The following is a 25737-nucleotide window of genomic DNA, read 5'->3' on the forward strand; positions in this document are numbered from 1 at the left end:
ATGAATAGGTCAGCAGGTATACCATCTTCACCAGGTGCTTTGTTACTCTTTATAGTTTTCAAAACTATTTGAATATAAGATGTTCTTTTTTCGAATATAATATGAGGGCTCCCACCCTCCCAAATTTTTGTGTTTGAAAAATAGGGCAGGAGTGTCGTCATGTTGTCTTAAATTCATGTATTATGAAAAATAAACAGAAACGATCTATTTATTTTGCAGAAATAAGTGAACTTCAAGTTTTATAGTGTATGTTCTAGAATCATAGTTAATAATAACCTGTGAATTCATCATTAAAAATATATAGGTGTTGAAAGTGTATACAGAAAAATAAAAAATATCAGTTTTGTTGATGTTGTATTAAATGTGATATGACTATGATACTAAAGTGTTAAAAGTGTATATAGAAAAATAAAAACTATCAGTTTTGTTGATGTCTTATAAAATGTTGTTCAATATTCTTTTGAGAAGAATAACTTCATATGTAAATGAAATTATTGGGGATCATTAATGTCAATTATTATTTATCAGATTTTCCGTATTCCTCAGATATTGGAGAAACAATGAGTGTATAAGGACACAGGACATCAATTGTTCACAGATTTCAAAAAGGCATATGACTCGGTTAAGAGAGAAGTTTTATACAATATTCTTATTGAATTTGGTATTCCCAAGCTAGTTCAGTTAATTAAAATGTGTCCCAGTGAAGCATACAGCAGAGCTTGTATAAGCCAGTTTCTGTCCGATGCTTTTCCAATTCACTGTTGGCTAAAGCAAGGGTATGTATCATCACCTTTACTTTTTAACTTTCCTATAAAAATATGCCATTAGGAAAGTTCAGAAACTAGGGAGGGTTTGGAATTGAACGAGTCACATCATCTGCGGATGACGTGAATATGTTAGGAGAAAATCCACAGACTATTAGGAAAACACGGGAATTTTACTTGAAGCAAGTAAAGAGACAGGTTTGGAAGTAAATCCCGAAAAGACAAAATATACGATTATGTCTCGTGACCAGAACATAATACAAAATGGAAGTATAAAAATTGCAAATTTATCCTTTGGAAAGGTGGAAAACTTCAAGTACTTTGGAGCAACAGTAACTAATATAAATGACACTCTGGAGGAAATTAAACTCAGAATAAGTATGGGAAATGCCTACTATTATTCAGTTCAGAAGTTTTAGTCATCTAGTCTGTTTTCAAAAAACTGAAAGTTGGAATTTATAAAGCAGTTGTATTACCGGTTGGTTTGTATGGTTGTGAAAAATTGGACTCTCACTTTGAGAGATGGACAGAGGTCAAGGATGTTCGAAAATAAGGTTTTACGAAAATATTTGGGGCTAAGAGGGATGAAGTTACAGCAAAATCAAGAAAGTTACATAATGCAGGACTGCATGCATTATATTCTTCACCTATCACAATTAGGAACATTAAATCCAGACGTTTGAAATAGGCAGGGCACGTAGCATGTATGGGTGAATCCATAAAAATGTATAATGTTAGTTGTGAGGCCTGAGGATAAAAGATCTTTGGGGAAGCTGAGTCTTAGATGGGTGGATAATATTAAAATGGATTTGAGAGAGTTGGGATATGATGGTAGGGACTGGATTAATCTTGGTCAGAATGGGAACTGATGGCGGGCTTTTGTGAGGGTGGCAATGAACCTCCGGGTTTTTCAAAAGATCGCACCTCACGGTGCACTATGGTTAATACTAAATGATCTACAATATCACTTAAAATGGAACATCCTAAATGAAACGATCCGGAGTTAAAACCATCCCTCAATTGGATCTCTGGGTGGGGACTACTTCATGAAAAAAAGAAATAAAAATGTATTTTTCTCATTTTGTTGATAATAAATTAATAAACTGAATTATGTGCTCATTAGAATGCATGCAAATGTTGACCACAAATACTGCTCACACCTGAAGACACATACTAAGAACCAAACTTCCTATATTTCAGTCACTCTAAATTGTATCATAGTCCGAGATTCTTGAAAGATACAATTTACAGTCCATCACTGTCGAGTAGCAGTTAGCATGTGTGACTGTGAAATGAGAGGGTCCAAGTTTAAATCCTGGTTAGGACAAGTTACCTGGTCTGGTTGAGGTCTTTCCAGGGTTTTCCCTCAACCCACTGAGCAAATGCTGGGTAACTTTCCGTACTGGACCCTGGACTCATTTCACTGGCACTATCACCTTCATTTCACTCAGATGCTAGATAACCTCCTCATAGTTTTGTTTTTCATATCTTTCTCGATGCCAATAAAGAAACATATTTATGACAGTTAGGATAGCTATATCAAAACAATAGAAAAAGACCCTGTCATAAGTGTACTTACCCTCTTAGCTCTGTTTGCAGTTTCAGTTGCAGGCTGTGATGCTGCGCTACATGTAGCTTCTTGGACTTCACGGAAATTAAGCCATGGTTTATCCCATACTTTAACGACACAGATTTGGTTATTCTAAGAAAGAAACAAAAGGTGCATGAATTCCATTAAGTGCAATTACATAATAAACATTTATGTTGCATTTTTAAGTTCCAGATAAAGTCTATCAAGGATTTACCAGCTTTGTTTGTATTTGGATCCGCCCAGTCTGGTGCATGTGCACTTAAGTCGTCAAGTATTAACGTTTTAGCTTCTATAACAATTAAATTTATATTCACATTACTGTTAGGTGGGTTATAAATTGTAAATATTCTGAAATGATTATTTGATTTCTATATGTCTACTTTAGCTCTTTCAGCTTTATTGCAGCATTCATGTGCTTGATAATAAAATTTTGAAACTGTGTTTGTAGGATTGGAAATGGGCTTTTGTGTAATCCACCATGTCCTGGAACTTGATTATCCAAAAGTCTAATTCCAATCACAGTCACCATGAAAGCTTTAAAACTCATATGTGTTTCTAGGGATTTATGAGTAGCCATGAAGATTCCACTTGTGATTTGTCGAGATTTTAATAAAATATGGACACTGCAGTCTCTGAATGGGTAAAATTTCAATTTTTCTTGACTTTCTGGAGTTCGGTTTTCCTGGATGAAGACATACCACCATCATTCCTCCGATGAAGAACTTTAAGATGGTTATTAAATTGGTATCCCATAGTAATCCCCATCTAGAAATCTGACTGGAAGACCATTCTGATTCCAGAAAATTTCTCTGGTATACTCCACCTTGAGCACTTGTGTTGTTCATTTAGCACCACCTGGGCGCACATATGCATTGATTGTTTATACATATGTGAACATGATTAAAAGTGTCATTATTGGTGATCTGCATCCAGTACACATATAAACACTTCATATCTGCCAGCCATAACAAGAAATAAAGTACTATTATTAACAAGAATTCAATATCTCACTTTCCATGAGCCTCAGCAGTCGCTCTCTTTAAACTTTATACAGGTCATGACTGCCCAGTAGCTCCCCTGCATACTGAACGTCTACTTATCTCCCCATGTGTACTGTGTGATGAACCCAACTCAGCAACAAACCTCCTAAGTACAGCTAGTATTCCTAAAATCAATAATGATCTACTCTCTTAACTAGTTATATACTAGGAGGATACAAGATGGAAGCTGAAAGAAATCAAGTATTCTGAGTATTAACAACCTAGCTGCATTTATACTTTACAACAAAAAGTCATTTTTATTGCTACAGAATTTCAAATGAGAAGAAAATGCTGCTACTTGTTTAATAGTCATGTTTGTAGGGTTTCTGATAAGCTGAATTATTAAAGGTTAAGAATGTTAAGATTATGTATGCCGTCTTGTTTAGCTTATCAAAATAATATGTGATTTAATTATTCACATACATCATAACACATAGAAAGCAGTTACAGATGAACCCATTTTTTAATCTTGCGTACTCCACTTTTAACACTTGTATATAATTAATTGATGAACTAGTGGACTTACTCGTGTTAAATATGTAATATTCGTCCGGCTTACAGCTGTTTCAGTGCATCACGCACCATCATCAGAGCCTACTAGATCGCGGCGTCGTCTCGAACTTCTCTGCCTGTTAGGAGGGTGTGTTTTATTGTTGGAATGTGTTGGATTGTGGAGTCGAATAGTGTGTGTGTACTGAAATTGATCTGTGTGTTGAGGATTTGATCAGGGTGTGTTTTAGTGTGTTTGTATATTTCGTATTGTTCTATTGTGTTGAGTTTTTTGTTCTTGGGTTGTGTGTGTAGGATTTCCATGTCCGTATTTATGTTATTGTATGTATGGTTGGCATTGGTTATGTGATCGGCGTATGTAGATGTGTTGTGTCCTCTGGTTATAGCTTTAATGTGTTCTTTGTAGCGAGTTTGGAATGATCTGCCTGTCTGTCCTATGTAGAACTTGTCGCAACTATTACATGTGAGTTTGTATACACCTGTTGGTCGTATTTATTTGTTTGTGTTTTCTGTGTGTTGAGTTGTCTTTGTAGTGTGTTTTCTGTTCTGTATGTTATGTTGTATTTCTGTTTTCTGAATGAAGATGCGATCTTATGTGTGCTTTTGTTTTCATATGTTAGTGTGATGTATTTCTTGCGTTCTTGTATTTGTGTGTGTTTTGTGTATTTATGTGTTTGTTAACAAAAACTTAACAAACACATAAATACATTGTTAACAAAAACTTAACAAACACATAAATACACAAAAAACAACACAAGCACAAATACGCTGCTATGAACTTCATAAATTGCCAAGGTGTAGAATAAAAACTGAATTTAAAAAAAATTGTGTGCATTTCTTTTGGAGTGACCCTCGTAACATTTTGAAAATCATGATTTTTTTAAACACTTAATACTGGTGATTTTAACAATGGAAAAATTTGGCTTATTATGCCAGTTTCTTTTGCTCTTAACTGAATATATCTACACCAGAGATGTTTCTAATCAAGATGGATTCTTCATTTTGAAATTGAACTTTATAATCGTTTATCTAAAACTTTCTGAAACTTAATTACTGATGTTCATTTCTCCTCTGTGATATCTGGGAAATTCCGACCTTCTGCTCCTTGCGCTTAGCTGAAGCAACATGCTTACTGTTAGAGTAAACAAACTCACGCAGTAAATCTGAGTTACAGTTGTGTCTACAGACAAAATGATCACTGCCTGAAAAGGCTACTGAAAACATTCAACAACGCAATGAAGCTTTGCTGCAGGAATTTGGAAATTGATTTTTCTTGGAATGGAGATTGCATATTTATAAGTTATGCCAGACACAAACTGGAGGGTGGAAACAAAGAATAACGTACACCAAAAAGCATCACAGGAGCAGCAAGAGGAGGAAGAAACTGCATTCACTTCAAATTAAAATTGACAGTCAAGAGTTTTCCATTACATCTGCAAAATGATGATGAGGCCAACACTCAACTTAAAAAATAACCAAGCAGTTCATAAAAAATACATAGGCAAAAAACTTCGAAGTCAACACTTCGTAAAAGATACCTGAAAAGTTGTTATGGTGATGTCTTAGCAGACATAAAGGTACGGTCACACGTCACTACTTTTACAATGCTGCAGTACAAAAAGCTGCGCAACTCTCGTACTGTGACATGTGAACAACGGTGCAACCAAAAAAGTAGTGGCTGCCGAACCTGCTCCCACTACTTTTTCATACAGGGTTCTCAGGGTTGCAGCCACAGCATTTTTGATATCAGTTTTGTTGAAACTTTTGCTGCAGTTGCAACCATTGTTTCCACCCAAATGTGCCAATGATACTTTTATTGCTGGGCTATATTTTAATGTTAGATGTGATGAAAATAAATGATTTGTAACAGTTACTAAACGTACAACACGGCCTAAGTATATTTGGTGATGATATAATTCATTTTTTTTATTTTTCTGAAGCATAGTTTCAAACAGGAGGGCTACCAACATTGATTACGTGAATATGCTGTTGGTTATCATTTAAGTACATAGACGTTTTTAATAGCTTTATAGCAAAAATAATGCCAATTTCTGAATACTAGTTAGAACAGAAAAGTAAATAATAGACAAATAAGCTATCACATGAGTTTCATAATAATGCGAACATAACCACAAAATATATATTGAAAAGTAACAGGGAGATGGAAACCTGCAGCTAGACTGTGGCTGCAAAAGTAGCACCTTGTGTGTGAACAGACTTGCAACCTCAAGTTGCAACTTTTGCAGCGCTCGGGGTTGCACAGCACAAAAAGTAGTGTGCACGCTACTTTTGGCTTACATGTGAACATGACATGCAACTTTTGCAGCTGCAGTACAAGAGTTGCGCAGCAAAAGTAGCAATGTGTGACCATACCTTAAGAAAAACAATGGCAGGCAATAAGATATTCTTCTTTGACAAAACTACATCCAGGCTAATGTTCTCCCGTCTATTAAAAAAATGTACAATTTTGATATTAATCATTTCTATATCCAGTATAATATAATTCATAGTGAATAGTTTATTCGTAGTAAGTGGAGATTCATAAAATTCGCGAGGAGTGATAACGTGAATTGTTCTCATTTTGACAATTGTTTGCACCATTTCTAAATACTTCTTCCCATAACCCTCAAAAACGTACTTTTGAATCGATATATAATGTGAATACATATAATAACACGAAAAAAAAGTTCAGTTTTCAAATGCATTTCAGCAAAATTTTTTTGTTTCATTCTCAAAATCTTAACAGTAACGTATTTTTTAGTAATATTTTCATAATCTCTGTTCTCTCCTTTTTTTTTTAGGGGGCACATTTTCTTCCTTCATTTTGCTAAAAAAATGCATGCAGTCATGAATTAAAATTAGTATACACTTGTAAAAGGAAAAGGACCCCTCCCATTATGTCATGAAGGTAGTTGGGGGAAAATGGACATAGAAATGTTAAATGTTATGTTTTATTTAACGACACTCGCAACTGCAGAGGTTATATCAGCGTCGCCGGATGTGCCAGAATTTTGTCCCACAGGAGTTCTTTTACATGCCAAGAAATCTACTGACATGAGCCTGTCGCATTTAAGCACACTTAAATGCCATCGACCTGGCCCGGGATCGAACCCGCAACCTTGGGCATAGAAGACCAGCGACATGGACATAGAGTTCCACGCTTTCTTGACTTCAGCACTACAATGGGGCGATGTGATCAACAACAAGCTATGAATGCCTTTTTATCCCTGGGAAAGACCTGGGTAATTCCATGCAAAACAGTATGACGAAAAATATTCATATCTCCAAATTTGTTAAAAATTGTACATTCAACTCTTTATGTCGTGTATATATATATATATATAAAATTATGTTTGCGACAGCTATCGTTTAAATGTAATGGACAGTTAAAATATTTTTATTTGAGCACATAACTCTACTTTAAATTTGTTTTCTGACCATAAGAATAATTACAAAATTTTTTTAAAGATATTGTTAGATAGCTTACAAAATAGGTTATTAAGATACTATAACTCACTGCAGCTCTGAAAATTGTGTCTAAAGAAATTCAAAAATATATTTTAAAAAATGCCATTACATAAAATCGAATACTTCAATTCACATAAAAAAATAAATGACAATTTACTGAGCATTTTCATTAGGGTGTCAAATTTTCATAATGGGATCTTCAAAAATAAGGAAGTTATAAATTAAAACAAATCGCCATGTAAAGGGTGATCTATGCTGCTGCGCCATGTGCCATCACTACTGCTGGTCACTGCAAGAAGCATTTCCATGTTGACGACCAGTGCGCATCACACGTCTGATTTCAACTAGTTTCGATACTTCTGATGAATCAGAATAAGGTTTTATTGCTAACTTTCCATTAACTGGAACCACACACTTATTGTTCTGGGAATAGTCTTGAGGCCGGCAAATCTTTGAGAATTTAGATTTTGTAACTAACTTCTTCATGTTTTTCAATGGATGTGAATGACACAATGATTCCCTGTATATTGCATGTTGACCAATCATACAGTCCTTTAGGAGATGAAATTAGAGTTCCTGGCTTTTGCAGCGAGTTGCTTGATTGTACCCCTTACACTGTCACTGGGCCCTTTACCGTGACTAGTTCCAAAGAAATGCCACTCCACAGGTATTTGAAAATCGTGTTCATGATTGAGTAGATTAACAGAGTTTTTTCCTTCTTGTATTCGCAAGTTGCTTCATCACTGAAATCATATATTTTAGATATTTCGGTATGTGTTTGTTTCAGATGTTCTATCATTTTCCTTTAAAAACATGAACTGTTGCACTGTCGTGAACTAAGCATTTCGAAATTACTGAAAAACAAAGGTTCTCTAAATTACCACCAACTTAATTTCTGTAATATACTGTGAATGGGTGTATTGTTGCTTGAGAAGTACTCCAGTGATGACCTTGTGTAGCATCCTGCATAATGAAATTGTAATTCTCTGAAAAATCACCAATAATAATGAACTCAATGGGCTTTATTTCATTTTTCAGCTACTTTAAATAATTTGCTTGGGACTTTGCAATGAAGTTGTGTACAGTATCTTGAAATTTTTAAGCCAACCAATGAAGTTATTAATGAAATTTACACAGTTACTTTTCACTAAAATCATATTGGCCCTGTCAGTTGCCGTCCATTCCTTGTACTAAATTTCTACTAAATTTCTCTGTAACAATGACGTGACTATTTCTGATAGATACATTTATAGTTCCTTATGTTCAGGAGCATATGCTTCTTCACTTGTGGAATTTCCCGCCTCTGTTTGTAAACATTCTTCTTTGCTTGTTGATTTGTCAACCTTACTTTCAGTCCCAGCAACTTCACTAATTATTTCAATTTTTTAAATATTATGGCAAAAGCGTTCTCAAATAGCATCCCCTACAACTAAATGCGGGACCTTTTTATACATGCTACTTCGTCACTTTTCTTTTACAGACTTGTGACGAATGTTTTTGAAGTCCGAAAGTGTTGCAACACCACAGATGACTCCAACTTTTCGTCTTTAATTTAGGCACATTGAACACTTACAACTTACAATGACAGAACAGATCAAAATCGCCATCTAAACTGAAGGGAAAAAGTTACAATTACAGAACAGAACAAAATCACCCTCCAAACTGAAGGGAAAAAGTTGCGCTGAGATTATAACAGGAAAAAAACAAACTCACGTGAAATCTATTAGCATACGGTTGAGCTGATGTCGCAACATCTGACATTTGTCATATCGATCGCTAAGCACGCGTGCGGGTGTCTGGTATGAGCGCGTGACGTAATACACTGCACGTGATTTTGATCCTTAATGGCAACATTTGCAATTCTGGTCTATTTAATATTTCCCAAAGTATTAGAGATCCCATCATAAATTTTTTGTGATAGATTAAGAAATTGTTCATCTCACCGTAAAAAATAGAGCATAGTAAAAAAAATATTCAATTTGAAAATATCAACATTTCTTTATTTTACTGTAAGTTTTAATACATACTCGAAGTAAAAATCCATAATAACTCAGAAGTAAGTTTAAATATATGTATCATATGTAATATAGGTCATCATTGTATTGGCACAATTTTTACGTTGGTACAATGAAGCATGTCATTTTAATAATATGTTTAACAATAGTCTACATATCAACTCCCCGAATATTTCAGGCTTCATTACTTTTCAACCATTGGTGAGATGAAGTACATATTAGGCCATTTAACTATTTATTATTATGACATTCATTTACTAGAATATTGAAAAAATCCAGAACTTGACATTACAAATTTTAAAATTTTGTATGGAATGGCCCACCAGGTACTCAATATTGTGGTGACAGGCCGAACATTCTAGTCGTGCCTGGCCGTGTCGGGGAGTTTCGCGCGCGTCCGGCAGGAGAAAGGAGGCACACAGGGAGAGAGGAAGGCGAGCTTCAGTGGGCACTGGGGCGCAGCGCGAGGAAAGGAGAAGGAAAACTACGAGACGGTAGCTGCTGTGCGAAGTGAGAGTGGAAGAAAAGCAACTGCGACAGAGCAGAGAAAGCTGGAGAAGTCTCCAGAAGCGCAATCCTCTCACGTTTCATAGAAGCTACGTGAAGCAGTACATTCGAGAATGTGTGACTTAATAAATAAACGCGAGCAGCCTTCGAGTCTGTCAAGCCAGTTTAGTTTGGTCAGCTAGTCAGTGAACCAGCAGCAAACGAGCAAGGAAACCAGCCTTTGAGGCTGGGGTTCGACGTGAGGAGGACCGCAACTGTGGCAGCGTTTAGGCGGAAGCAACGCGTCCGAAAGTCTTGGGTTCGACGTGCAGTGACCTTGAGTAACTGTGGCAGCGTGCAGGCGAAAGCAACGCGTCCGTAAGTCTTGGGTTCGACGTGCAGTGAACTTGAGTAACTGTGGCAGCGTCCAGGCAGAAGCAACGCGTCCGGAAGTCTTGGGTTCGACGTGCAGTGAACTTGAGTAACTGTGGCAGCGTCCAGGCGGAAGCAACGAGTCCGGAAGTCTTGGGTTCGACGTGAAGTGAACTTACTCTGAAAGTCTCGGGTTCGAAGTGCAGTGGACTGTCTCTGGAAGTCTTGGGTTCGACGTACCGTGAACTTGAGTGAGTGAGCTAGAAGAACTAGCCAAAGCGAACGAACTGTGAACTGAGAACTGACAGCTTTGTTTTGTAAATAGTGCTTTGTGAACATTAGTTGAGATTAGGAGTACATTGTTGTTCTTCTCAATAATCCACGTGAATAGTCATTGTCGTTCTGTGAAGTGCAATAACGACCACTGTGTTGCAGCGTTGAGTGGAATATCCATTGTTGACGGGTGTGTTTAAACTCATAAATAAAAAGCCATTATTGTTGTGAATAAAAGTAACATTGTCGTTGAAATATAGAAGTTACAATACGATAAGAGGCTAAGTGAACCTTGATGTAGTTCTCGAAGTTTTGGCAACGAAAAACATCCTGTCACCACACAGGAATTGAGGACCTTCCAGTCCACAGCCAGTTGCTCTACTAACTGAGCTACCAGACCAACATATAAATTGTAAAAACTGAAAACTGATGCTGAAAATACTCCATATACCACTCTTATCGTGTTTAATATCTTAAGCTAGGATTATAAACTTGCATATAAGTATTTCTTAAATAATACCAGTACATTGGTAATGACTAAAGCCCAGATTTTTATGTAATTACGTATTGCATTCCTTTACTTGTAGACTACTGAAAATGACAAATTTCCGCGATTTGTGGTTCTGATATGGTTATAGCTGAGTTTCATTTTACATATTTTTTACATATTATACATATTATGTAAAGAATGTAACATTTTCATACATATCTAGGCAGTTATTGAGTTTTTAATTTTTTGCATTAAATTCGTTTCATTTTTCAGAGTAAAGTATTGAATTTTCTTTCATATATACTTGGAGATAAATCTTAATGTCCCTGTCCCATAACACCACCTGGAAGGCCACCTTTGTTCTCACTACAGTACACGATGCTGGTAAAGAGGGAAGGTTCAGAACTGATGTCATTATGTTCTGTTCACAACTATAGAAAATACTTCAATTTCTACAGCTGGCTTAAGAGAATAGTTCTTTTAAGAATAAACATAAACATAAAACTGGAGATTCCAACCCTTTATCTGTAAAAAAAAAAAACAATAGTTCTGAGTGCCTCAACTCTATACATTTGCACCAATGCTTTCTCAGAATCTGGGATGGTCTGGTGCGCCAATCATTTAACTTTGTTACAACTTGAAAGTAGGCTATTAGTGAGGGATTTGGATCAGGTGTTAGGCAAGTCAAAATACCATTATGTGTAAGACACAAAAATATTTTTCTAGGAAATCTAAAAACACAAGAAAAAGCATAGACTGTGACAGAGACAAGTTATATTTGCAAGCTATACAATGGGGTGGAAATGGCAAATCGACTTTCCAGGCTGCATCCTTCCATTTCACCTGACCAATTACATCGTTATGACATTTTTGTGAATTTAATGCATTAATAAATAATGATTTTAAATTACATATTTTATTAATATTACGTATTTAATTACATATTTCTCCAATATTTACTACTTTTTTATGTACATATTTTGCTCTTTGATATTACATAAAAATCTGGGGTCTAGTAATGACACCGGAATCTTTCAATTTTGAAACAAATATTCCTTAAAAATAAAACCACTTTCACGGGACTCCAACAATAAGATAAGTTTTATTGTAAGTATGTCAATACTGATCTCTTCAAGAAATTCTATTAGTATTATATACTCTTTCCATACTCCATTTGAGCCTCCGTAACATACTGTTATTCGTTTAGTCACAGAACCCACGTACAGAATATGAACCCAACATCAGTTAGTTCTTTTATTAGTATTAATATGTTTCTTTCACTATGGTTGCTTTCATCACATATCTTTCAGCGAAGACTGATATATGATGGCGTCTATGTTCCGTGTTAGTAGTCTCATATGCAGTTGCTTCAGCAGAAATCAAGGACTCGAAATATATTCTGTTCCATTACCTTAGTCTCGTGAAATATGAGAGTTGCCTCAAAATATATGTGGCAGAAACTCTTCTCACTAACCACTAATACATTTTCTAAGCAAAGTAATTTTACATAGAGCAAAATACGGCTTGAATTCATTCATAAAGGCGAAATTTGTACATGAGCATTTATTTATATATATATATATATACACACCAGGTGGCCCACGAGAAACCGGTCCCCTGTTTTATAAGCATAGTGAGCATAGGTCTTGGACACTGTACAGGAAATACAAGATAATTATATACTTACTGATTAGAGAAGATGCTGAAAATGACATTCTTGTGTCTCAATGTGCCTTTGTGCACTCTGCAGCATATTGTTATAAACTCGATGCAATTCAGTGGCGCTAATTCTTTTTGAAGTTCAATCCGAATATTTTCTTTCAGGTCTTTCAGAGTTCTCGGGTTATTTGAATACATTTTTCCTTTCAAAGCATGCCACAAAAAAATTCGCATGTGAGTCGCATGTGGATAAGTCCAACAATCGCAGTGGTTACAAAACTTTGCTAACAGTTCTTTCTTCCATCAACAGTTTGTGAATTCTACTCAGTGACTTGCGAGAAGTGTAATAAGTCGCCACATCCAGTTCAAAAAAACATGTATTCGCGTTCATGAGGTGTCAGTTGTGCATACAATTCGTCGATAATTTCCATGTATCCAGGACTGTTCACTATTGTCTCAAAAAATATGGGGCACACAATCAATATTGCAGACACTGCATACCACAATCAGATTTTTTGATCGTGTAGGGGTTCTTGATGGGGATTGCTGACTGACCAATATCTGATGTTTTGAGCATTCACAAATCCTGACAGATGAAACAGACTTCAACTGCCATGAAATAAAGCAGCGGATCCAACAGTCCATTCACAATATTGTTTCCAGAAGTCAGATGCAACAAGGCACGCTTTTTTCTTAGTCTCCCTCCAACAGCTCTTGGACACATCATTTTGTAGGGTTTCATCTGCATGTCAACAGGAACTACAAGCCTGTTTCTGTAATTTACATGTCGACTGTGTCGGGCTTCTGAGCATTTGTGCTGATTATCTGCAACAACAGCAGGTGTAAGAATGGACTGCCCTCAGTTTTGTGTTCATAACTGATCCAGTTGTACACCACTTTTTCACCAAAGTCTGTATAATGCTCTTCGCAGAAAAACAATTACCAGGAAATTCGGCTAGCAGACTCTTCCTGTGTCCCCTTAATAGAACCAGTATGCACGTACACCTCCACAATGACTATTCTTTGTTGAAGAGAATACATCTTGCACGCACAGCACAGCTGCAAACGTGTCCTAATGGCACAATTCATTTACTTGCACTAGCAGAGATGTTGCAATAACCACTTATTGGACTGCGATAACACAATATCCTTCCTTCAGAGTGATATCAGTGTTGGCCTTGGTTGTATACAGCCTCGAGAGAAGAAAATTGGAGAGGACCAGTTTTTCTGGGCCACCATGCATATATATCCCCCCTTCCCACAAAAAAGATAACATCTGCCTGTCAATACACAGGTGACCATTAGGATCCAGGAAACAGCAACACAACAATTTTTTCATTAAAAGAATTAACAATTCCGAACTTATTGCTTGCAAAAATGAATAATTTTAAGTATAGGCCTACTAGTAAAGTGATAGGTTCGGAAGTAAATCCCGAAAAACAAAGTATATGATTATGTCTCGTGAACAGAATATTATACGAAATGGAACTATAAAAATTGTAGATTTATCCTTCGAATAGGTGGAAAAATTCAAATTCTTCGAGCAACAGTAACAAATATAAATGACACTCGAGAGGAAATTAAATGCTGAATAAATATAGGAAATGCCTGCTATTATTCAATTCAGAAGCTTTTGTCATCTAGTCTGCTGTAAAAAAAATCTGAAAGTTAGAATTTATGAAAGTTATATTACTGGTTGTTCTTTATGGTTGTGAAACTTGGACTCTCACTTTGAGAGAGGAACAGAGATTAAAGGTGTTTGAGAATAAGGTTCTTAGGAAAATATTTGGGGCTAAGAGGGATGAAGTTACAGGAGAATGAAGAAAGTTACACAATGCAGAACTGTACACATTGTATTCTTCATCTGACATAATTAGAAACATTAAATCCAGATGTTAGAGATAGGCAGGGCATGTAGCATGTATGGGTGAATCCAGAAATGCATATAGTGTGTTAGTTGGGAGACTGGAGGGAAAAAGATCTTTGGGAAGGCTGAGACGTCGATGGTAGGATAATATTAAAATGAATTTGAGGGAGGTGGGATATGGTGATAGAGACTGGATTAATCTTGCACAGGATAAGGACCGATGGCGGGCTTAGGTGAGGGCAGCGGGTTCCTTAAAAGCCATTTGTAAGTAAGTAAGTAAGTAAATAAGTAAGTATAGGCCTACTAGTTATTTATGAGAGGTGATAATTAAAGATATAGCATCCTTTAGCACACCAAAGCATAGCATATATTCATCAGCAAAAAGAACTAAACCAATTTTAAGATAGCCAAGGGCATTCGTGGCACTCAGTGCCAAGAGAAACATGACAGGTATCCCTCACTCCTTGGTTATGGAGTGCTGAATGCAATTTGTTTACTACTCCTGAACATCTGTAATACTGTCAGTGGTGTACTGTATGATTGTACGGGTTCGAAATGGACGTTTCTGGTAAAACAAAGCTTCTTATGTTTCGAAGGGAATGGAAAAATATTTAATAATATTCAAAGATGATAAAATACATTGTGTGTACTGTAAAAACAGTTACAAAATATAAATGCATACAAACCACAAAGACACTTCAAAACTCATGCAGAATTATTGGTTTTGAAAGGTATGTATATTTTATAGACATATTTCTCTCTTGTCTGTGATATTGAAAAACAATTAAAAGATCTGTGTCAGAGTTTTAAGTGTTATTCTATTGCAGTCAACTAAAATAATGACTATACTGATGTGGCCCAATTAGCAATATTTATAATGGGTGCGACAGAAGATTTGACAATTACAGACAAATTGTTAGATTTAGTGCCACTTCACAATACTGCTAAAGGCTGTGATATTTTGAACTCTTTAGTGGAATGTATTAATAAATGGAAACTGCCATGGAAAAAGCTAGTGTCCACAGCAAATGATGGTGCAGAATCAATGATGGGCGAATGTAAAGGATTATGTGTGCGACTCAAAACTTTCTTAAAATCTAAAGAGTTAAATGACATATTGATGCTCATATGCACTTCTGCACTTCAGTATATTATAGTAATATTGATGCTCCACTGCATTATTCATCGAGAGGTGCCAAGTCCATTTCCATGGTGAATGTAATGAAAATTGTTATTAATACTGTGAAGAAAATTAGAAGAAATGCTATACTTCACAGAAAATTTCGTTTTTTTTTTTTTTTAACGAATCAGATTTTTCAGAAATTCCCTATTTCAATGACATCCGTGACTTAGCAGAGGAATAACAAAAACGATTTTTTCAATTGGGGGGAAAGAAGTTGCAAATTTTATGGAAACAGACGATATTGCTGTGAAGCACTTAAATGAACCATCTTGAATATAGGATCTAGCTTTTTTGATTGATATGATAAAACACTGAAATATACAGCTACAAGGTAAAGAACTTCTCATAACTGACATATGGGATGCAGTGCAAGTATTTGAATTGAAGTTTGTGTCGTGGAAAATACAACTAACTAACTTCCCTTCACTTTCAGATCTAGAAAAAATAACAAAAAAACTACAGAAATAGGCCTATATAGATGTTATTGAAAATTTACAAGTGCAATTTCAGAAGAGGTTTAAAGATATAAGAAAATTGGATAAATATTTCACAAGTTTCAAAATCCATTTAAAAGAATGCTTAAACTTGCTGATCCAGACTTTAATATGGAATGATAGACCTGAAATGTGATTCTCTACTGCATGATCTGTGTTCATCTCTCAGAGGAAAAGAACTTTACAAACATACAAACTCCTCAAAATATCCTAAATTACATTCATTTGGTGCTAAGTTTGTAGCTATTTTTGGCTTTACATATTACATATGCGAGAAGCTATTTTCTCATATGAATATGACAAAATCTGCATTATGTTTCGACTTAATGACATAAATTTCAATTTCTGTTTACGTCTTTTTTAATATTCAACCTAGGATTACCAGAATTGTTGCCAATTCAATGATGGAAAATTCAGAATAAAATTCATAATACGAGTATATTAGTGTTCATCTTTCTGGTGCTCTAATTACAATACATAATTTGCCTAATAAATACGTATTAGATTAGCTCTTTTGTGCATGGCTGCATGGTTGACATATTCCACCATTGTGAGACCGAATCCATGAGAGCTCTTAGTAAGACACACATCATGACTCATGAGGAGGATGGGGGATCTTGATTCACCCTCTATGCTTCCCCTCTTGTACTCATGGCTGTTTTAAGGTATTCAAAACTATTCAGACAATAAATATTATGCTATCATAGTAAAATAAGGACATACTTTAGTTCATATAACACATATGGAGAGTTTAAGAATTTGAAGAAGAATGCATTTTGATACCATAAAACAATTTAATACACAACACCAAAAAAGTGTAAAACCCGAAACACAGAATTGAAGTACTACAGTTCTTTTCCTGTACATCACAACCACAACCTTAGTAATGGATATTGCCAACCCTGACTCTAATCATAGTCTCATTCCTATTGGGCATGTTCTGAATGAGATGTGCAATGTCCCCTCATGGTAGAGCTCCCATTTCTCCAATATTACAGTGTATCAAGGAACAGACTCCTTCCACAATTTCCAAGCAGATCCCACACATGTTCGTGTGGATGAAGGTCTGGGCTGCACACCATGCACTCAATCCTGACCATATTCAGGTACTTTATGACAACGCGAGCAATGTGGAGCCAAGCATTATCATTCATTAGAAGAAAGTTTTCTTCAATGAAAGATGAAAAAATCACCACATGATCTGTCAGAATTTCGCCAATATATCAGAGACCCATTCTCGATGAACACTAGGTCGGTGTTCACTGCAATGCTGATCTTAACTCAGACCATGATTGAGCCTGTGTGGAATGGCGTCCTTGCTGAGAAACTGCAGGAAGCATAACATTCTGAAGGCCTTCTCCCTCCCACCTGTGACCTCATGCTTATTCATCTGTAAAGAGCACTTCTTCCCCACTGCTCCATGGTCCAGTTTCGATAGGATGAGCAACACAGTGTTCCCTCATGTGTAAAGGTCCTGTAGTGACAATCTCCATCTCACTATCTTTCCGCTGATGTTCACATGCTGTACCTACTTGCAACAGATGATGCCTGGCCTCCAAAACTGTTGTGAGTCTATCGCAAAGAACTTGCATCACAATAAAACGGTCATTGCATTTCAAAGTTCTTTTCTTACGACCTGAACCTGGCCTTCTCATGTAAATGTTGTCCTCTCCAAATCTCTGAACAGTTCTGCACACATTAAAGTAAGATGTGCCTCGCCACATAATGAAGACTGGCCCATCCTCTACTAATGTGATACTTTTTGCAGCATATCCAGGACTAAGAGCTGTCATGGACTTACACTCGAGATAAATTATGAAAGAGACTCTGAATGCCTCAAAAGATGCACAGAATAAGCTACCTCAATAAGCAACAAACGATTAATTTTGAAAGAGATCTTAATGTATACTGTTGTAAAAAGGTGTGTAAGCTGCAAAACATATGGCTGTATGTTTGTGAATAGAAAATAAATGAATTGTTATTTAAACGAAATTTCGGTTTACACTGTGGTAACCAAAACATTTTCGGTAGGTATGGTTATCAACAGCATTAACTTAGATCTTATTATAAATAAATAAGAATATGTATTTCACTTTTTCTTTTTCTGGTAAGTGTATGTCATGAATGTCCGTACTTCGCATTTTTAATGCTTGAAGTGTAGATATAGTGAGGTGAAATCACAGTCTAGTATATACAGTCGCAAAGCTTGGGGTGATTTTTCGCATTTCTCGCGATAGTTGCTAGCCGCTTGGAGCGCTGTGTGTACTAGGAACAATAGACTGTGTCACTGACATCGTGATCTAATACAGGCCATAAGGCAGACCATGTGACTCGCTTAACCCGATCACAAAGGGCGGCGTTTCAACCATATAAATTAATTGGAATGCATAAAAAGTAACATATATTTCTCTAAAATGTAGTGTAATTGCATTAATAAAATTTAAAACAATGATTAGGAGACAATTCAGAAATAATTCCTTGCGAGTTAAGGTGTAATATTATTTTTGGTGTGAAAATTACGTTGTTCGTATGTGTAATAGACGTACTGCCTTTATTTCGATCAAATATTGCGAAATTATTGTACATTCATTTATCCACGATTCAATAATTTTCAGTTGCACCGCACGAATATTTAGATATGTTGAAATTATAGGTTACCAGTATGTTTACTGACCCATTTGCCCCTTTCTGTCTAATTTTAGTGGTCTCCAATGCCCTGCCATTCATAGGGAAATATTATAGGTTATGTTTACTATATCTTATATTCCTAAATTCGCAATTATACATTATAATTAAGCATAACGTCATGTATGATACTCCGCACATTCAATTTATCTGTATTTTAATACTACAACTGAGTACTGAATTATTGTATTTATCTACTACCTAAGAGATGAAGTAACAATCGTACATACACTAATTTCATAAGAGTGGTATGATAAATTTTCTGTCTTTATCAAAGAAGGTAGATGTGCTATATTAAAATCACAATATAAATTCTTTTTTATTAAACCGCAAAATAGCTTCCACTCTAAACTTAAAATGTTGATGCAAAAAGATTATGTTAACATGTAAAATTCTCTTCACATTAAAATAACACAGTTTTGTAATTATTTCTGCAACATATTATGCAACAAGAAGTAAAGGGAACTTATGGACACATTACATTAAATAAAACTTAGCTATGATATGCAATAACGTTATAATATAATAATTCACTGAGCTCCATACACTGAAATAGAAAACCCGAACATATATTACGGCCTAGATCGAAAAGGCATTGACTGTGCTGTATTTTGCATTGTTGTGAAAAGTTGTGTAAACTGTGAAATGTTCGTTATAGGTTGTAATAACTGTAAATGGCTAAAATACAATAATTTGAGTAATAATATGGGACAAGGAGACGTTTGTTGCACTATAAATTCTAAGAAAAAGAGGTCAGAGTTATCCTCATTCCGAAAGATCCAGGAAGGTGAGTTTATAAAATATAATATATACTGTACTTTATGAAAATAATATATAAACCTTATGTATTTCGTATTTCAATAGTGGAAGGAAGGTGTTAATTTTTCAAAAGAACACGATGTGAAAAGTACAATACATTTTATCGTCTGCTAGGGAAAGAGTCTGTGATGAGGCAATAGTAGTGATCCTGGTGGCTAGCAACTATCTATGGATGCATATTTCAACTGTCTATGTTTGCATATTTAGTAAGTATTGAGCTTCGCAACTGTATATACTAAACTGTGGTGAAATGTTGTGCCTCTAGCTCGAAAAGAATCCCCTTTATTTCTCGCGCATAATTAACACAGTTCTAGTTTTCACTTAAGTGAGGGATGCAGGGTTCATAAATTTCCTATTTTTCTTCATTCCCTCGCTGAGACTTATCACAGTCCATTTCCTTTTTTATAGTGGGATCAAACTAAGCCCTTTTCTAACACTCCCGTTTATGGTAACAATACCAGCACCTCTACTACTACCATCTAACATCTTTATGGCAACAATATCAGCAGGTCTATTACTACCGATAGACAATGGGCCTCTTCATGTACTTCCAATTGACTGTCCAAATGTGAGTTGAAATTCTGGACTGGACTCAATGATGATAGTTATTTCGGAATAATTCTCCCTTTTAAAAAAACCGAGAACATGACCAAGTGTGTCTGATTCTTCCCATCTCACATGACGACACTAGAACTAAAAGATCTGCCTGGGACTGTTTGCACTGTGCTGTATTGCATGATATCTTAACTGTAGCATTTCACTCAGCCAAAGATAAACCTTTTTTATTACTCATCAATTCATCACCCTTAGAGTTTACTGCAAATGCAGAAACTTCTCTACCCTATATAGAAAGATGACATCATACATTAAAGGCCTGCGCAATTGTTTTCATAATTTTCGTCCAGACTGCGTCATATTATCATTACTGGTATAGGAAATGTCCAATTTATGTAAAGCAGTTTTAATCTCAGACTCCAAATTTCTACAAAAAAAGTAAATGTTCATCATCCACCACAAGAGGATGTTTAGCTATGCTGTAATGCTGCCATTTTGCTTCAATGCGACTCAATCCATGTGAATTTCTCAGAGTATATAACATGCCATTCAGACAATCACGGCACAGGCGCGCGCGCGCGCGCGCACACACACACACACACACACACACACACACGCGGTATAGAAGGCAATGAAGTGGCAGACAGACTTTCAAAGAAGCAGCCAAAGATACTGAACTACCTATAACCTATAACAGGAAACCTGTAACATCAGTCGTCGCTGAGCTGAGGATGTCTTCAAAAGTGGATTGCAATTAATTGCTTCTTATTTAAGATAGATTGAATAATCAATACTTTTTGAATGCAACCGTGCCATCCTTACGATTATTATATTTAATAGATGAAATTAATACACCTACAGTAACATTAAAAACGAGTAAGTGGCAAAACACACAGAACGGTGTCATATGCAAATTATTCTTTCCAACAATAGAACGACTAAAACTCAAAATCCCCTTACCACCAGAGTTCACAGCACTTGTTACAGGGCACGGGAAAACAAAAGCTTACCTTCATAGGTTTAAACTAGCAAACGATCCAGTGTGCCCTTGCAGCCTAGGAGAACAAACTACACACCATCTCATCCATGAATACAAAATATTGGAAAGACAAAGGAAAATTCTGAAGAACCAGACTGTATCTAGCAGAGGGAATTGGCCAACCACTTACAGTAACCTCATAGCAATATATACAAATGCGTTCTCAAGATCCATTAAATCGATAGACTTCGACAAATTGCAGTAATACCGTGAGTCAGATGAGATGCAAATGTATTATATATATTTTATTTGAAGTCTGCAGAATTAGCATTTCAATATGAAAGAAAAACTCAAACATCACACTTGTATATAAGTATTGTATATATATATATATATATATATATATATATATATATATATATATATATATATATACATACAATACTTATATATATATATCAAATGATAACTGATGTAAATATGTTATAGTTTTGCTTTTACTTTATGGGATTAGACATTTATATATATATATAAGTAACAATATACATCCATAAATTAGAGAAGTATTAAAAAAAATTAAACACTACCAACATTAAATAAATCAATCACCTCCAACTTCGAAAGTGAATAAATTTTAACCATTTCTGCTAAGTTAGAACATACAGATAAAAGAAAACTAAAACATGTAATATTACTTTGTAATGAAGCATGTTGTGGCAAGGGGGGGGGGGGGGGGGAACATACACACGGGCACAAAAAATATATAAACACTTCAAGGTGCAAAATAACTGAGTAAAAACTCTGTTACTAAATTGATACACACAATGTGGGGTGGCTGTAAGACATGTTTAACAACTACTATCTCAACAAGAGTTCGAAATTCTCCCTATTAGCATACAGACACTTCTGGGTTCAATGAACCATTCCATGTGCAACATTAATCAATATGTCCATCTCTCATAAGTGAAAGATGAGTGGAGTTCAATCGGATGAGCATGGAGGGTACTTAACAACACCTATTCGTCCCATCCACTGAGCTGGTATGGTCTTGGTGATAGTGTGGTGGTGCGCAACCTTTCTGAAAATAAAATCGCTCATTCTCATACAGTGCACAAATGGTTGGTAAAATGGATGTACGGAGCTTGTTGAGGTACACAAGGCCAGTAATCGTTCCTTCAAACAAGAATGATCCAATTATATCCCTCATGACAATGCACACCAGACATTTGAGTTCCAGTAAATTGAATCCTTGTCTACATGAATGTACAGATTTTCTGAAGCTCAGTACACATAATAATGGTGGTTCACTCCACCACACTGTTTAAATTGTGCTTTGTTAGATCAAATAATTTTGCTCGCAAATTCCTCCTCCTCTTGTACCTCTTTCTTGAATGACAAACATGCAGTCATATTTATTTTTTTACTGTCCTGTCAGTTGCATTGCTGGCTCTGGCATTTACACAACTAGTATTATCTTTTTATAGAATATCACACTACACTTTCCCGCATATAATTCAGTTAGACTTTGGGAGTCCACATAATATAACATCTGTGAAATTGTGTACCAGTATACAATTTCTTTGGGCTCCTCTGTATCAATGCCAATAAATCCGTACTATTATTTTTCTCATGGTAACCTATTCTAACCTATCTAATGATTTTTTTTTCCCCTTTCTTAACTGAAAATGAGCACAAACGCTACTTAGGTGTAAATTTTTCTGACATTTTGTATATTCGATTCCCTAACTGGTTCAAATGTATATCATTTTACCTTTTAGGTGCGTTTCCAAATTAATTTAATACTCTTTGTCAAATCTGGCAACATTTCATAAGGGAAGCTAAATTTATTATTATTATTATTATTATTATTATTATTATTATTATTATTATTATTATTATTATTATTATTATTATGTTAAGTTTCTGTTCAGGTTTGAAAAGAGTCAACGATACTAAATAATTAAGATCTTTAGCTAAAGTTCTGATTATTTTAAGATTCATCGAACACAATTTCATCAAAAAAAGTTATTCCCAAATATTTAATTTTTATCCATGGCAAACACACTCAATTATACTGCCACATGAAAGTCTTAAATGTTCTTCCATAAGGCAAACATTATTAATACTGATACTTTTACTTTTTTATTTACTTGGCTGCAAAAGGGTATCTGTCTGATACAGGGGGGGGGGGGGGGAGAGCCATTAATCCTTCCCATTGAAGGCTTTAAGGAGCCAACCTGGACAAATACCCAATGTCCCATCCCTACCTTCCCGTGTGGTGCAGCTGTTAGTAAGCGTAATTTTACAAGCTGAACTAAAGGGAGGGGCTACTCATCAATTAGCACTGGTCAGCTTGATGAGTTATTGACTGAATTTGGTATAATTTTCCTCTAACCAATACCTAATTCCCTCTTTACCCTTTCCTATCCAGTCCTCTGACTGAACTCTTACTTTCTTCGACCCTGACGGCATTAGAGCATTCGAGGCCTAGGGGTTAATTTCCCTTTTCTTCCTCCTCTTTCTACTTTTCTGTTCCTAGTGCTGACCTGCTATGGTACTAAAATCGTCCTCCAGTAGCTTAAGGACGGAAAGCTGGTGATCAACAAGATCTCCCAGCTAGGTCCAATGGACCCGTCGACCAACAGTAGGTGTGGTCCTCCAGACATTCTGGGGATTGTGTGTGAATGAAGTAGCCACCAAAACGTTAAAATATGGTGTTCACTTAAATCGGCTACAACTTGCCATTTTTCACTCCAATATGAAATGAGTACCATTAAGGTAAAATTATCCGGAGGTAAAATAGTCCCCCAATCGGATCTCCGGGCGGGGACTACTTTAATGGTACAGAATCAACTAAACATCTTACAATGGAATTCTGGCAGTATAACATCAGCCAAGAAGACTGAACTAGCCAATATACTCTCAGATAATAATATAGATATCTTCCTTATTCAAGAAGCAAACCTTAATGCTAATCAATTAAAATATTTTAATTTTAAAGGTTTTAATATGAAATTATTACCCAAAGGTAGACAGATCAGTAGTGGAATTCTCGCAGGTACATCAAAGAAATTAATTACAAATTTTCAAATCATAAAAGAAATGGATAATCAAGACAAATTAGAACTAATAAAAATTGAAGTATGGAAAAATCAACAACATTTCAAAATCTACAGTGCCTATAACCCACCTAATAATCCCCTTGATCTAACTTTATTTGATATACAACCTAAAACTATCATAATTGGTGACTTTAACGCCAACTCCCAACTTTGGGGCTACAATAATATAAACCAACCTGGAAAAATGATCATGGACCTCCTAAATACTACAACCGCAGAACTTGTCTACAGAAAAGACGATCCCCCTACTTTCATTCATTATTCTGGTTCTGGTACAAATCCATCAGATATCCATCACGAAACCAAGAAAAAAATAATTGAAGACCCTGGATCTGGCCATAGAGTCATCATTGCTTCTATCCATCTCCACCAAAACCGAAGAAAAGAACCCTACAATAACAAAACAACATGGAACTTTAAGAAAGCGAATTGGAAACTATTTACAACAGAACTCGACGAACACCTCAAGGTCAACACACCATTAATGGAAAATACAAACTCAGATAGATTGAACAAATATTTCTGTGAATCCTTCTTAAAATTGCAAAAAAGCACATTCCACGAGGCAAAACAAAAAAATACACCCCATTCTGGACAGAAAACCTGACTTTATTGAAACAAGATAGAGATAAAGCAAGAACCAAAGCAGAACATAGCAAAACACCAGAAGATACTCAAGATTGGAGGAAAAAGACTGCCATTCTTAATAAAGCAATCATAACAGCAAAAAAGAACAGTTTCAATAAATTTATTGAAAATATTAATTACAGAACCGATAGCGCTAAAACATATAAATTTCTGAAGAATATTTCCAATACACAGGAAAATACTAGCCAACCTATTATTCATAATACATCCCAATACCTAAAAAACTGACAAATTTATCAAAAGAGAATTACATAAAAATAATAAAAACAATATTACTAGTACAAAACCTAAAATATTTCATCAAAATTTTACTTCCAAAGAATTAACTCTAGCTATACAAAATTTAAAAACCAAGAAATCTCCTGGCCCCGACAACATTCATTCCGAATTTTTTAAACATCTGGGGAAAAAAGCCAAGTCTGTACTTTTATCCATTTTCAATCTATCATGGAACACCTCAATTCCTGCAGTTTGGAAAAAAGTAATCATTGTACCAATTCATAAAAAAGGGAAACCTGCTCATGATGTTAATAGTTATCGACCAATAGCACTATTAAGCATGATAGCAAAAACCATGGAGTCCATGATCTCCAACAGATTAACTTGGTATTTAGAATCCCAAAATCTTTTATCACCAAGACAAGCCGGCTTTTGACAACTACACTCTACCAATGAACAAGTCATAAGCCTCGGCCAAGAAATAAAAGACAGTTTTAA

The 25737-nt window shown here is 35.5% G+C and overlaps 1 protein-coding gene across 10 annotated transcripts in view; it reads right to left on the reverse strand.

Moving 5' to 3' along the window:
- Positions 1–25737, reverse strand: part of LOC138700159 (uncharacterized) — a 356318-nt gene that overhangs the window by 192862 nt on the left and 137719 nt on the right. For all 10 annotated transcript variants that reach the window (XR_011332264.1, XR_011332263.1, XM_069826557.1 and 7 more), the window contains exon 16: positions 2344–2466. Coding sequence is in view for 8 of the 10 variants with exons in the window: in XM_069826557.1 (XP_069682658.1) it covers positions 2344–2466 (123 nt within the window). In the remaining 2 variants the exon portion in view is untranslated. The remainder of the gene's footprint in view (positions 1–2343; positions 2467–25737) is intronic.

This window comes from Periplaneta americana, chromosome 5, assembly GCF_040183065.1.
Source record: "Periplaneta americana isolate PAMFEO1 chromosome 5, P.americana_PAMFEO1_priV1, whole genome shotgun sequence".
NCBI classification, from domain to species: domain Eukaryota; kingdom Metazoa; phylum Arthropoda; class Insecta; order Blattodea; family Blattidae; genus Periplaneta; species Periplaneta americana.